Raw genomic sequence first — 13,015 nt, forward strand, 5'->3', positions numbered from 1 at the left:
TCATGTTACAACCAGAACCACTCAGCTTGGTGCAATCACAACAATAACAATAACTGCATAGGCTTAGAAATGAATCTTTATAGCAAGCTGCTGCTGAACAAAGAGAAAATATCAAAAAGAATACACAAAATATCCCTACAGTGAAGACACAATAAACTGAAATTAAACTCGACAGATGATCTGAAGAACTCTGCACACTCACTCGAAAGCTGAGAAGTACTGCAGAACCTCCTGCAAATACAATCAGCTCCTAAAAAAAGAAAAGTCTAATTAAAGAGAACCTTTGTGTGTCTTAATGGAGAATGTCTTCCACGCTAAATTCAAAAACTAAAAGTACCAAACTATAATATTTGTCTGTTTTCATCTCTGAGCTGCAGATTCTAACTTAGAATATCAAAACCTCATTTTTATATAAAATGAGACATGAAATATTTTCTACATTTATGGTTTAAAAAACTGTAAATGACAGAGTTACAGCGCTCCCTAGTGGTTAGGCAGGTTTCCTTTAATCAGTTGAATCAGAACCTGCAACCACATTAGTAACACAGATTGGAATCATAAAAAAACAAAAAACCAAAATGTTTTCATTATTTTTAAACATCGGGTTGCATTCTGGCTTAAAATAAAAAAATCCACAAAAATGACCTGCATGTAGAGGATTTAGATCTGGTTTTTGTTGCTTCTAACTGCTGTCTGAGACTTGAGCAGAAGTTGATTCAGTTCAACAGCATGAATTAATCTTTTGTCCTTTTCGTCTCCAAAGACTCTGCATTCTTTCGATCACTCCGCTGACCAAATCCGCTTTATTAAACAGATAAACACAAACATTATTCCAGATATTCTGTCTTCCTCCTTATGTAATGCCACCTGCAGGTTAAATAGCCTCAAAAAGAGAGAAAAGTTGTAGTCATTCAGTGATTCTGTTAAATAATCGACGTTCACTTCTGAAGCTTTGCAGTCGTTCAAAACAGCTTAAATGCTGATTTTAAATTTCTTCCATAAAATAAAAAAAAAAGCAACACAGATCTGTTTCTGTTTTAGACCAAACAAAGCATTTATTTAGATGTGTGCTTTGTGTTAGAGCTTTAATTCAGGCCAGATGTGCTGTATGTGATAAATCCTCACCAAGCTAACAGTCCCTCTTTATATCTTCACTTGTGTAAGTGGGGGCGATACAATGAGAACCATGTTTTTGGCATGATCATGAATTCCTGTGATGTTCTTCTGAGATTTTTCAAGAAGTCCTGAAGGTACGGACACACACTTACTGCTTTTCTTTTTGCTTACATCATGCATCACTGCAAACACAAGGGCGATGTTGAGCTGGTGTGAGGTTTTAGTTACTGATATTTTAATTCACAAATATATACAAGCCACACTAAAATTCAAAGAAAATCTCTACAATGAAAACAGAAATGATGAAAATAGGGCAGAAAAAATATTATTTTTATTTTTCTACATTACAAAACAGCTAAAAGTGTCCACATCGGAGTTTCTTCAGCAGCAAACGTTGCCACTCTTCCCTTCAGAGCAGGACTACCTCAGTGTTTCCCTGGGAGATGAAGACGTCAGAGCCTAGGCGTCCTCGTTATCACTTCCTGCCAGGCTGCTATCAGTGGAGTCCACTTGCTCCTCCTGTTGCTCTGAGGACTGCGGTTCTGTTTGCTGTGGTTCTGTGGCGCTGGTGGACTCGCTGGGTTCTGTGTTGCTCTCTGCTGGTTTGCTGCCGCTGTTTTTCTGCGTTTCCTTATCTGCTCCGTCCAAGAACGTAGACCAGCCTTTGAGCCGCTCCTCGCGCTCGCGCGACGTCTCTTCAACCTGCATAAACACGACACCGAATCCATCAGAGCAAAACGTTCATCTCAGTCCTCAACGTGTGTTTTTCTATTCATCTGGGGTTCTTTTCAGTTGCTTTTTTAATAAGAATGAACAAAAATGAGCAAAGATTTATCAGATAGACTGCAGCATTTTGCCAACAATTTAATAGATTGGATGAAAAGGATATTTAAAAGAACCTCTTCCCCATTCTTAACTCTTTCACAGCCTCTAACAGCTCATCTTCCAAGATTTCTCTGCGTCCATCAAATCTGATCAGCTGCTGTCCCAGAAAGATGCTGGGTAATGTGCAAAGAAGTAGCTACTAAGACAGTTTGCTGCAATGCGCTTTTGTTGGAGGAAGCAGAGTAAAGGGGGCTCAATACAAATGCAAAGCATTTTATATCTATGCATTACTTTGTATTGTTCCACTACAAAATGTAAAGCAAAATGTATATTTGTAATGTGGCAAATTGTGGCAAACTGTGGAGAGGTTCAACTTTTTGCAAGGCACTGATGTCGACATGAAACAATCTCACAGCTGTCAAATATTCAAACTGCTGCAGACACAACATGATCAAGATCTGATTATTTGAAAAGAAAAGAAAATGATGAAAAACAGCATTTTATATGAAAAATGTGAATTATGATAAAAACTCTCCTATAACCCAAAACATGTGATAAAGGTGATGAAAAATGTCCAATCTGACCTGATAGTCTGTGGTTCCGTCCCAGAGCTGCGCAGACAGCTGCCGTCCTCCAAACCAGCGGCCGTTAAATGAGAGGATACAAGCATCGGCTTGTTCCGGTTCCTTGAAGGCGACGGAGGCAACACCGTCCGGATGTCTCTGCAGCAAAAACACCCCATGACCACTGTTTCTGTTTTTCTCTATGACTGAATTAATCCAAAGCTTTGAACTATTGATGAAACTCACATCAAACAGGATGACCTTCTTGACTTCACCAAACTTCTCACACTCTGTCCGTAGATCCTCGCGGTACTCATTCAGCACCAGCGGGTCTTCCTGAAACAGACCGCAGACATGTTTCCAACAAACTCAATGTGCGTACATATGTGAGTGTGTGTGAAAGTATTTATTTTCTGCACCTCAAAGTCACTGGGATGAAACATGTTTCTGATGATGACAACTTTTTCGTGCCTCTTCCTGAGTTCTCCTTGCTTCTCGGGCCTCCAGTCCAGCTGTCTGTTTGAACCAAACAAGAACTCAAGTCATCCTGGATTTATCTAAGAATGCTTACAGTAAATGCACACAGTAAATATGCTAACATACTAAAACTCACTAACTCTAATATTCACATTTTCTAGGGTTAAAAATGCTATAATATCAGCCGAACTGACGCAGAGCGCCAAAATGCAGACTCTCAATGCCAGAAGTTTAATAAAGAGAAAGGTTGAATTTACTTCTGTTGCTGGTGCAGCTTCTTTCTGTAATCTTTGCTTTTCTTCTTCTTCTTGCTGGCATCATACTGGCCCTTTAGCTCAAAGCGAGCTGCTTCCACATGGAGTTTATAACCTCTGACCTCTGACTCATCGATCAGACGCAAAGCCAGAGCCACCGACTCTTTCTGCAGACACAGATTAACAGAAAAGTTGGGCTTTAAAGGACCAACACATCACATCACTGTACATTAACTGTACTGACCAGCGAACCAGAAACGATGAGTTCCATGTATTTTTTTTATTGAATGAGTATCAACCAGTTGTACAGTTTTTGTTCTGCTTTTTATTGATTGCAACAGTTAAAAAACATCTTTGTGCTGCAGGGTGAGCTTTATTTTACATGAACCAGCATAGATGGAGATGCACAGACTAACCTTGAGGTAGCAGCAGAGGCCATCGCCTTTCAGGTTCCCATCTTTGTCCTTGTACAGTTTCACTTTGTACTCTTCAGTGATGGGGTCCCGCATCACGATGCCGCACTTGGACATCAGCTCGACAAACTCATCAGGGCTGATATCGGGAGGCAGACCTGAGGACGAAGAAGAAAAGGACGAAGAATAGAGCATGAAAGTGACAGAGCAAACAGAGTTAGTAGCTCTATATTTAAAGGTACCAACCTGATACATAGACATTTGTGTTTTTGTCCTCTTCGATATCAAACCATCCTACAATTACAGGGAAAAATGTTCTTTTAAGACAAGCAGTGATTCTGATCAGAAGACAAGCAAAATAACTAAATATAACAGTTTTATCCCGGTGTAAGCTGGGGAAGTCAGCAGGCTGTACCTGGCTCTGCTTTCCTTTTCTCCCCTTTCTGCTTGGCTTCTTTAGCAGAGCTCTCTTGCTGCTCCGTGGCAGGAGATGGGGCAGGATTGGCTGATTTCTCCTTTCCTGGCAGCTTGCTGTTCGATTCCGGAGCCACAGGTTCAGAATCGCTCTGCGCCACGTTCTTGGCACCTGGATCTCCTTCCTCAGTAAAGCCGTAGTTCGCCTGGTAGGCTGCGATGAAGTCCTCTGTTATCTAGAGAAACAAGGCAGACCTGCTTAACACTAAAAGAAATCTGAGGCTAAATGTTTTCTGGAGTATTTCAAATACTCAAAGTAGCATTTTGAGAAACAAACAAATGAAAGAAAACACCGAAGACATGAGCATTCAGTGCTTTTACATGTTTAATCTTTTATCACATTTGGTGTAGATCTATTTCTGATGGTCTGCAATAGAAAAATATTATGATATTATGATATTATGAGGCTGACATGGGATGGTATGAGAGTCCTTCACTAATAAAACACCAAAGTACAGTTTTACCATCTCGCAATAAATTCAAACAAAAATTAACAACATGACGTAATTTCTTTAACCTAAAAATAAAAAAGCAAGAAGTATTCAGACTACTGCAAAAACAATTCAACATATTAATCAGTGGTTAAACATGTTTTGTAAAGCAGACAGACAGAGAAGTCACATTACAATATGCCTCCATCTGGATTTTAGTCTCTTTTTGTGTTAGAATTTGTAAGAAATACTGGAGGATAAATAAAATATAAATACATTAGCTTTAAGTTATAGTAGGCAACCAGCAGTTGACTGCAGTTTCACCTGAGCAAATTATTGCACTAATTATCCTTATAGTGCTAGTCTTTTATTAGCATAAAGGCAAAAGAGTATATTGTCCATCATTAACACCTAAAAACTGATACAGAAGAATGTGAATGTTTAGTCTACGTCTCAAAATTAAAACAATGCCCTAGACAATAATACTGTAGCTTCAGTAATGTGCAATAGAAGTCTTTTTCTTTGTTTTAAACACAACCAATTAGATCACGTCATTTTTTTGTCATGTCAATTTAAACCCCATACAAAGCTGTCAAAAATCCAAATCTCATACTAGTCCATGCCCAATGTGTAAAACTTTGAGGATAGTTGACTTTATATTACAAAATCAACAAAAAGGGCACTAAATATGACTTCATAATAGTCAGTAACGGAGAACTGAAACGTAGAGTGCAGCAAAACAGCATCAAACATAATCTTAATGTATAATGTTCTTTTTGTTTTAACTGTATTTTCTTTGCCTATAACTTTTAGTTTATTCTTTTAATATGTCCCATAAAGTCAAACTCAACTCAATCTTTCAGTGCCGACACACAGGTCGTACCTTGGGGAACCAGGCTTTCTTTTCATGGTCCCAGTCGTACACCGTCCCGTCCACTGGATCAGTGTAGGTGTACGGATCCGAGCCGTCTGCGTTTCTCTGCCCGTACAGCTCCTGCATTCGCAACTGCTCCACAAACTCCTTGTTGGCATCCGATTCCCCGCTCATCTGAAACCGGAGAGGGAAATGTTGGATCACACAGCTCAGTTTGCACGCCCTGAACTTCATAATATTAGTTTTTAAAAGGACTTCAAATAATTGCAAATGCAATTGAGTAAAAAAAAAAAAAAAATAGAAGAAAGTGAAGAGGGACATTTAGTCGTTTTAGAATACATTCCTTTTTTTTTTACTTGATTAAGAGTATAAAGTGAAGTTGTCCATATCACAAGCCAACAAGATAGACATTCATAAACGACTAAGTCATAAAAGTCTACTGCAAATTAACTGAGCTAAATGGCAGTTTTATACAGGTAAAAACATAACATTATCAAATTATTTATTACGTTATTGTAATAAATTGCTTGACATTGGGATTATTTACTTGTTTATGTTTCATTATCTATGATTAACAAGAGTAAAACGGATCATGTTAGCCGACTTAGCTAACGATTACCTTTAAAAACAAATGGTCAAAGCACTCTTCACTCCAGTTGTTACAAAAAACAAGATCATAAATTCCCCCGATGAGACCTCGTTACTAGTATAACTCAGTTTTTTTTATGTGAACTGAGAACAAAATAATAAAATGTATATTTTATTGCCAAACGAACTAAATCTTTACTCCCAGTTCGCGTTTGTACTCATTGCGCGACGACGCTTGAATGAAACGTTTCCGAGGTCAGATTCCAAATGCGCATGTGCCAAAAGCTAATACACGTTCGATTTGTATTCTTTCACCTACCTGTTGTTCTAAACTGATCCCAAAACGTGCAACGACTCCACCCGCGGCTCAGCGATAGGCATTAATCGAGCGCACACTTTGTTGAACGTCAAGCGGTAACAGTTCAGCTAGCTTGCTAACAGGTAAACAAAACTGGTTAGTAATGGCAGAGAACAGTGGTAATATTAACGTCAATCCAGCAAACCTTCCTCCCGGAGATCCGCAGCTCATCGCTATGATTGTGGAGCATCTGAAGAACCGAGGGCTTTTTGACGAATTTCGCCGGGACTGTTTAGCTGATGTCGACACGAAGGTATCCAGCCTCTTTGCTTAGACAGATTCTTTGTTATAACTTTGGTGAATATAAAACACGACAGTGATTTCAAAATGGCCTTGTTTGCACCTCTTCTGAATGATCTAACCGAGTTTTGTTGCTGTCGTTTTCAGCCCGCCTACCAGAACCTGCGGCAAAAAGTTGACAACTTTGTGTCGTCGCACCTGAGCACGCAGGAGTGGAACCCGTCCATCAATAAGAACCAGATGAGAAACGGACTCAGACAAAGTGTTGTTCAGTGAGTTGTACAGAAAATACTCTAATTTATTTCCCAACTCAATAATGAGCACAGATCTGTTTTGCAGTTTTGAACGTTCTTCATCAGCCTCTCTTCCTAATCGTATAGAAAATTTCAAAAACAGTTTAGAAATCCCCCATCTATGCCATGAACTGTCTAACTTTCTCAAGTTTGGACAAAGTTTACTCAAGTAAGAGTAGCGACACTTCATAATAAAATTACTCAAGTAAAACTTAAAAGTACAACATAGTAAAATACTCCTAAAAGTACATTTTTATTACCTAACTCTTCACAACACTGATGGACAGAACATATTATGTTCACTGATCAGGGGGGAAATATATATATTTTTATGTTTTTGATCTTCCGGTCAACTTACTTCTCCGAACATCTGTCTTGGATGTATCTATTGGATTGTATCAGAACATGTTTGACTATCTCTAAATAATTTCTCCTCTTTCCTTTTAGATCAGGTATGCTGGAGTCTGGCGTGGACAGAATAATAACTCAGGTCGTGGATCCCAAGATGAACCACACATTCAGGCCTCAAATAGAGACTGCTGTGCATGAATTCCTTTCTTTAGACGGGAAAGAAGAGAGCAGCTCAAGTCTGAATCCTGCGCCATGTGAGCCAACGGAAACTCAGGAGCCCCCTGGTGTCTCTGGCCCCAAAACCCCCTGAAGGCTCTCTACAAGCTGATTTAAATTGAAAGGACAGCATCGGTTTTGAAATGGAGTTAAGAAATCTCCCTTTCTTGCTGAAGATGCACATACTGGACGTTGCTGGATGGTGAATCTGTAAAACTGCGTTGAAAGTTGCGGCATGGAGCCATTGAAGGATGAGGAGTTTAATAAAATGTTTTTATGACTGCACACAGCTGCAGCTGAAAAGGCTGTAGGATGCGAGTGCTTCTGCTCTGCCTTTTGGATTTTCTGTCTTTTTGTTTTCTTTTTCTAGTACAATCTTTGTTTACGTGAAATTGCACATATTTTTGACTGTGTGTGTATATATAGCTTTTTCAAATCTGAGCAACTCGGACTGTATGTTAACACTGCAATATGTAACTTTTATTTAAAAAATATATCATTTTTACATATTTGTTAAAATTATGCCAAGACAGTATAAGATGGATGATTTATGAAAAAAAATCTAATTCTTCTGCCTCATCCCAGTGCTCCCAGTACTAACTGCCCAGCACTCGCTGCACCACTAAGTAAGAAACAACCAATCAGAGGAAGGAGGAGGGTCTTAGCGCTGTTAATCACTCTCTTGCTCTTGGTTGTTTTTGACCAGGGTCATGCATTTCTTCGGACAGCTCAGGGAGGGAGTTGATCTTTTCACAGATTATCTGTCTCATATTAAACTCTCAATGCATGGAGACAGTTTTAACAAATATGGAAAAACATTCTTTAAAAGTTACATACTGCTGCTTTGAGGCATTTTCTAGCCATAGAGGAGCATTGAAGCAGACAAAATGTGATTTTTTTTGTTTTGTTGTTTGGATGATGAGAATGAGATTATGAAGAAAACAGTTTCAAAGTCATGCAGAAACTACCTTCTTAATCCAAGTGTGAACATTTCTCATTACAGTGCCTCATGTTTTCTTTTGCTCTTTGTATTTAGTTTGTAGCATTGATAAAATGTACTGAGAAAATGTGGCTCTGCATTTTATTGTTCCACCTCCAAACCTGTCAGATTGTTGGAGAAACAGGTAAAATAAGAACCTGAACATCTTTCCACACTCGTCTCTTTCTTTTAAACGTTCCTCCTCATGATTATCCATGAGAAGGAAAAAAACTTAATAAAAATGCACTCCATTCACTTTTGGAACGTATTTAAGTTCTACACTAGGTGGCGATATTGTGCTTTGTTTTATATTAGATCATAGAGACCGTCAACGGCTGATAATCATGGATAATATGCTGCCAAATCAATTGTCCAGATTTCACTAGCATAAATATGCAGTGACCTACACAATGTCTTTTTAGCTTTAAATCCATTCAGTTGTTGCTTCATGCAGATTTCCAGCCAGGGGTCAGATGAATGTAATATGGAAATAAAATGGGATAAAAATAAACTAGATGCAAAATAGAAAATGAAGAACCATGTCTACAGAGGCTGCTGTGAAATGCAAAGTAGATTTTACTCACATTGTGGATGTAATTAAGAAATTTTTTTTTTTTTAATGAAAACCCAAGTTTTTGAAAAATATGGGGTTGTTAGATGAAGAAGACTACTCTTTAGATTTTCTTGATTTTGAGTAATATGTTAGATCCTTACACATCAGTGTTATTAGTTTTAACTTGGGTTGTAAGTAGAGGTGTGCATTATGATCGGTCACCGATCCTAATCGGGCCGATTTTCGTGAAAAAGTGCATGATCGGTGATCGCCGATCACGGTCTCTTGTTGCCGATACCGATCACCTGCACCTCATTTCGCAGCCTGCCTGTGCAGCTGGTCTCCTCTTTCCTTCACACTGCGCAAACGCGCAGCAACAAATCCTAAGCGATGTGGAACTATAACGCACTGAGTAAATGGGGAAGTTTGCGTGTTGCGGCGGAAAATTGAAGCAGTCAAAATGCATCAACACAACAAGCTAATAGCATAAAAACAATGCCATACTTGAGGAGTTTGGCTACATCGAGGCTCACTGCAGTAAAAAAGACATATGGAGGATCAGATAGCAGGTAAAGCAGCGCACAGCTACAAACACTCATCCCGATTAGCATGAAGAAAGCTAAACAAATAACCCGCAAAATTATTTAAGTCTTCGAGCTGCGATGTAAGACGCTGGTTCTGCTCTCGCTGTTGAACCGCTGCTATGCTACAGGTAGTAATATTTCACAGACGGAGCGTTGCTTCTGCTCCACCTGGTAGTGACTCTCACACCGAACATCTGTTTAAAGCTGCAGTATCTAACTTAAAAAAATACATTTTACATACATATTAAAACTTTCGCTGTCCTAACATGAGACAGATAATCTCTAAAAAAATAATCGATCTCCTCCCAGTTCTGCATAATTACTCCGCTCAGTCAGAAACAGCCACTCAGAACTAGCAGTAATCAGCTAGCCGCCATGCTATCAGGATGTTTTCATTCAGTAACTCTGGATTGTTTATTGTAATGGATCTTATATTTGCCTTTGAATGTTGAGTTTTATACTTGAATTTTTTTGGCAATGTTGAGAGGTTTTATTTTGGCTCTTTGCATTATTTAGCAAAGAGCCAAATGTTCATATGTTTTCAGTCTGTTAAAGATAGTATTACTGATAGCAGTACAATCTGCAGAATGCCTGTTTTGTTTAGTTTTCTTCTTGGAAAAAGTTATTAAACACAAGTTTTTGTCTAAATTAAGGTGAATTCATGGTTCCTTTTTCCACATAATGTAACCGGTAGTGTTTATGATAAAAAAATAATAATAATAATTATGTGATCGGTATCGGTGATCTGTAACGGTGATCGGCCCTCAGGGGTGATCGGTATCGGTATCGGCAGGAAAAAAACTGATCGGCACATCTCTAGTTGTAAGATAACCCAAGTTATCTTTGCTGCTTCATGGATTATTTCTCTCTCCTTGTCTGGGTGGATTTGGAGTTATGGTATAATCATTCCACTTTTAGAAAGTGTATTGAAAATGCTTCATTTAAAGCCATGTATTTATAAAAGTATTAAGTGCCATAGTTAGGTGACTTCAGAAGACAATTGGTTCTACTGGATTTTATTTAAGGGCATTAGAGTAAAGGGAGGCTGAATACAGATCCCTACTAACTAAAAAAAATGTTTTTATAAAATTTTTGAAAACCAAAACTCCATTTTATAATTATGTGCTGCTTCATGTCACTCTATCTCATAAAATATATTGAAGTTTGGGGCTTTGACATGACAAAATGTTAAAAAGTTCAAAGACCATAAATACTTTTGTAAAGTAAATATATATAATACCAATGGTATTTCTGATGTTATATTTTTTTCTCTATGTAATATCAAAACTGTTAAATCATCATGTGCTGAAACCTTATCAGCTAAAATAATAAGTGTGTTTAATTCTGCATTTGATCAAAATGTTACTGCAGATCTTCCTCCTTAGATGCAGAGCAGATACTTGTGAGTCTCTTCAGCGTCTGCACAAACATACAGACTGGAGCTGGAGCGCTGCTCTCATTACAGCAGCATGTGGGAGGACAGGAAGGCCACACATGTGCACTGTTTGCAGAGCCTCACTGCATTCATATACTACTTAGCGGTGTGTGTTCAGTGAGAGGTCGTTGAAAGGTTGTTTGAATTAAGCTGTGGGGTTTTGTTTTGAAGAGGGACGAGATGGAACAAGCAAAAAAAAAAATGTTTTTCCCCAACTGGGCCCCTCAATGAACACAGACATAAACACACTCTGTCCCGCTACCTTGACCTCTCACTGCAACACACAGATACAAACATACACACATGTGTTTGTCCTTGCACTACATTTAGTGAAGATGAAGTAGCAGAAGAGTAAGATGAGGTATTTGTTTGGTTTTCGTAGCTGATAGCAGTTGGTGATAAGTCCCTTTTCTGTAAACCAAACATCAGATGCCATGGCTGGAAAAGGAAAAACGCAAAACAAAAAGCAAGATTGTAAAATCTGAGTTAACATAAGGCAAGAAAAAAAGAAAGAAAGAAACAAGACAAAACAGGACAGACAAATAAACATGGTGTGGGAGGGAGATTGTAGTCATAATATCTGATAATTTGCTGATGGTTTTAGATTTGGATCTCGATTCCTACTGTATGTTGCAGCTCATTTCTAAATGCTGTTCACAAGAAGGTAACACTGACATTTAATATGGAGAATACAGTACTAACCTAAATGCACTAATCTCTGGAACCTTTTTACATTAGATCTGCTCAAAGTATAGATTTTTTTTTTTAAACACTCCTTAAGACTCATTTCTACTCACTGGCCTTTGATTCTTGGTAAAATTGATAATTTGAGTCTGGTTTTGAGCTTTATACTTTGCTTTGGTTAAATATGTCTATCAATGTTTTGTGTACTTGCTTTTAGCACTTTGGTGCTGGCCTTGTTGATATAAAAACAAGGCCAGCACCTTGTTTTTATATCAAGAGAGATTTAAAATGTTGGCTATGTGTGACGCAAATCAAAGTGGCATTGACATAAATCTTCACCATGAAGCAGAGTGTTATATAAATGATTGTTTAGTGTTAGTGATATTCGTGACCTGTGTGGCACCAATAGTTCTCAGAATAAAAGTCATGTCTACTGAGTCCTGGATTTTAAAACTAAATTGCATAACATGGTATAATTTAATTTAATTAAACAGAAAAGCCTAAATTATTTCTACTTCTGGGCATAAGTGGCTGGTTAAGCTTAGTTTAACCAAGCTATCTGCTGAGCTCTGTTATCACCTGTACAGAATTATAGAGCAAGTTTAAGCTTACTATTGTAAGATCAGATATTAACACTGAGCTGAGATATTACTGCAATGTTTTATTTGTTATAGGTTTAAAATAGCAATAGTTGACAGAGACTGGGAGCTGCTTCAACATTATTCCTGATAACCAGATGGTGATTCAAAGCCAAACCAAACTTATTGTTGCACAGCAAGAATGAAAGATAAATTTAGAGATTTAAAATGTTGGCTCCTCTTGTTCATCTTTATCCATAGTTGTGCTGCTGTTGGCTCGGCAGAAAGCTGCAGAAACGAACCATCTCTGAGCTCCCACTGATCATTCATAAATCACAAGTGGAGACAGCGTTATCCCGCGCAGCTGTGAGTTTATTAAAGAAAAATATAGCCGGCAGCAAAGGACCACAGGAGTTCTTGTGCAGCATCAACACCAGCACAAAGCAGATAATCTGCTTTAGGTGTTGGTTGAACTGTGTAATGATCCTGTTGTTGGCTGAGTAAATGCTTCAAACTGAAATCATTAGTCTCACCCTCTTTTATCTTCTCATCTGAAACTATTTTTGAGTATTCTTTATTCTTGCAAATCCTGCACCTGGCAAATACATCACTACGCTGACCGGGGAGCCAGCTTCCCTCTGGCGGGTCTGTGAATAACTTGCTGTAACAAAGGAGGTGAAAAGTTTCTGAATAAACAGCTTTAAGTCTTCATAGAAACTGCAACGTGTC

The 13,015-nt window shown here is 38.3% G+C and overlaps 2 protein-coding genes across 4 annotated transcripts; one reads left to right on the forward strand and one right to left on the reverse strand.

Moving 5' to 3' along the window:
* Positions 1 to 1,329: 1,329 nt before the first annotated feature.
* Positions 1,330 to 6,658, reverse strand: htatsf1 (HIV-1 Tat specific factor 1). 3 transcript variants are annotated; one of them, XM_008427469.2, is made up of 10 exons: positions 6,519 to 6,658; positions 5,437 to 5,601; positions 4,064 to 4,298; positions 3,895 to 3,942; positions 3,652 to 3,806; positions 3,239 to 3,402; positions 2,924 to 3,020; positions 2,751 to 2,840; positions 2,526 to 2,663; positions 1,330 to 1,818 (listed from the first exon to the last, which is right to left on the reverse strand). In XM_008427469.2, exons 1-10 carry the CDS (start codon positions 6,561 to 6,563, stop codon positions 1,576 to 1,578), a joined length of 1,380 nt encoding a protein of 459 aa, XP_008425691.2. In that variant the 5' UTR covers positions 6,564 to 6,658; the 3' UTR covers positions 1,330 to 1,575. The 3 variants fall into 3 exon arrangements, with proteins under 3 accessions (XP_008425691.2, XP_008425692.2, XP_081471742.1); XM_008427470.3 differs by lacking the exon at positions 6,519 to 6,658 and adding an exon at positions 6,047 to 6,237; XM_081615616.1 differs by lacking the exon at positions 3,895 to 3,942.
* Positions 6,336 to 8,540, forward strand: bod1 (biorientation of chromosomes in cell division 1). The gene is made up of 3 exons (XM_008427471.2): positions 6,336 to 6,626; positions 6,761 to 6,885; positions 7,354 to 8,540. The coding sequence occupies exons 1-3, from the start codon at positions 6,477 to 6,479 to the stop codon at positions 7,565 to 7,567; spliced, it is 489 nt and encodes a 162-aa protein (XP_008425693.1). The 5' UTR covers positions 6,336 to 6,476; the 3' UTR covers positions 7,568 to 8,540.
* The last annotated feature ends 4,475 nt before the right edge of the window (positions 8,541 to 13,015 follow it).

Source organism: Poecilia reticulata, chromosome 14 (assembly GCF_904066995.2).
Source record: "Poecilia reticulata chromosome 14, P_reticulata-male-v2, whole genome shotgun sequence".
Lineage (NCBI taxonomy): Eukaryota > Metazoa > Chordata > Actinopteri > Cyprinodontiformes > Poeciliidae > Poecilia > Poecilia reticulata.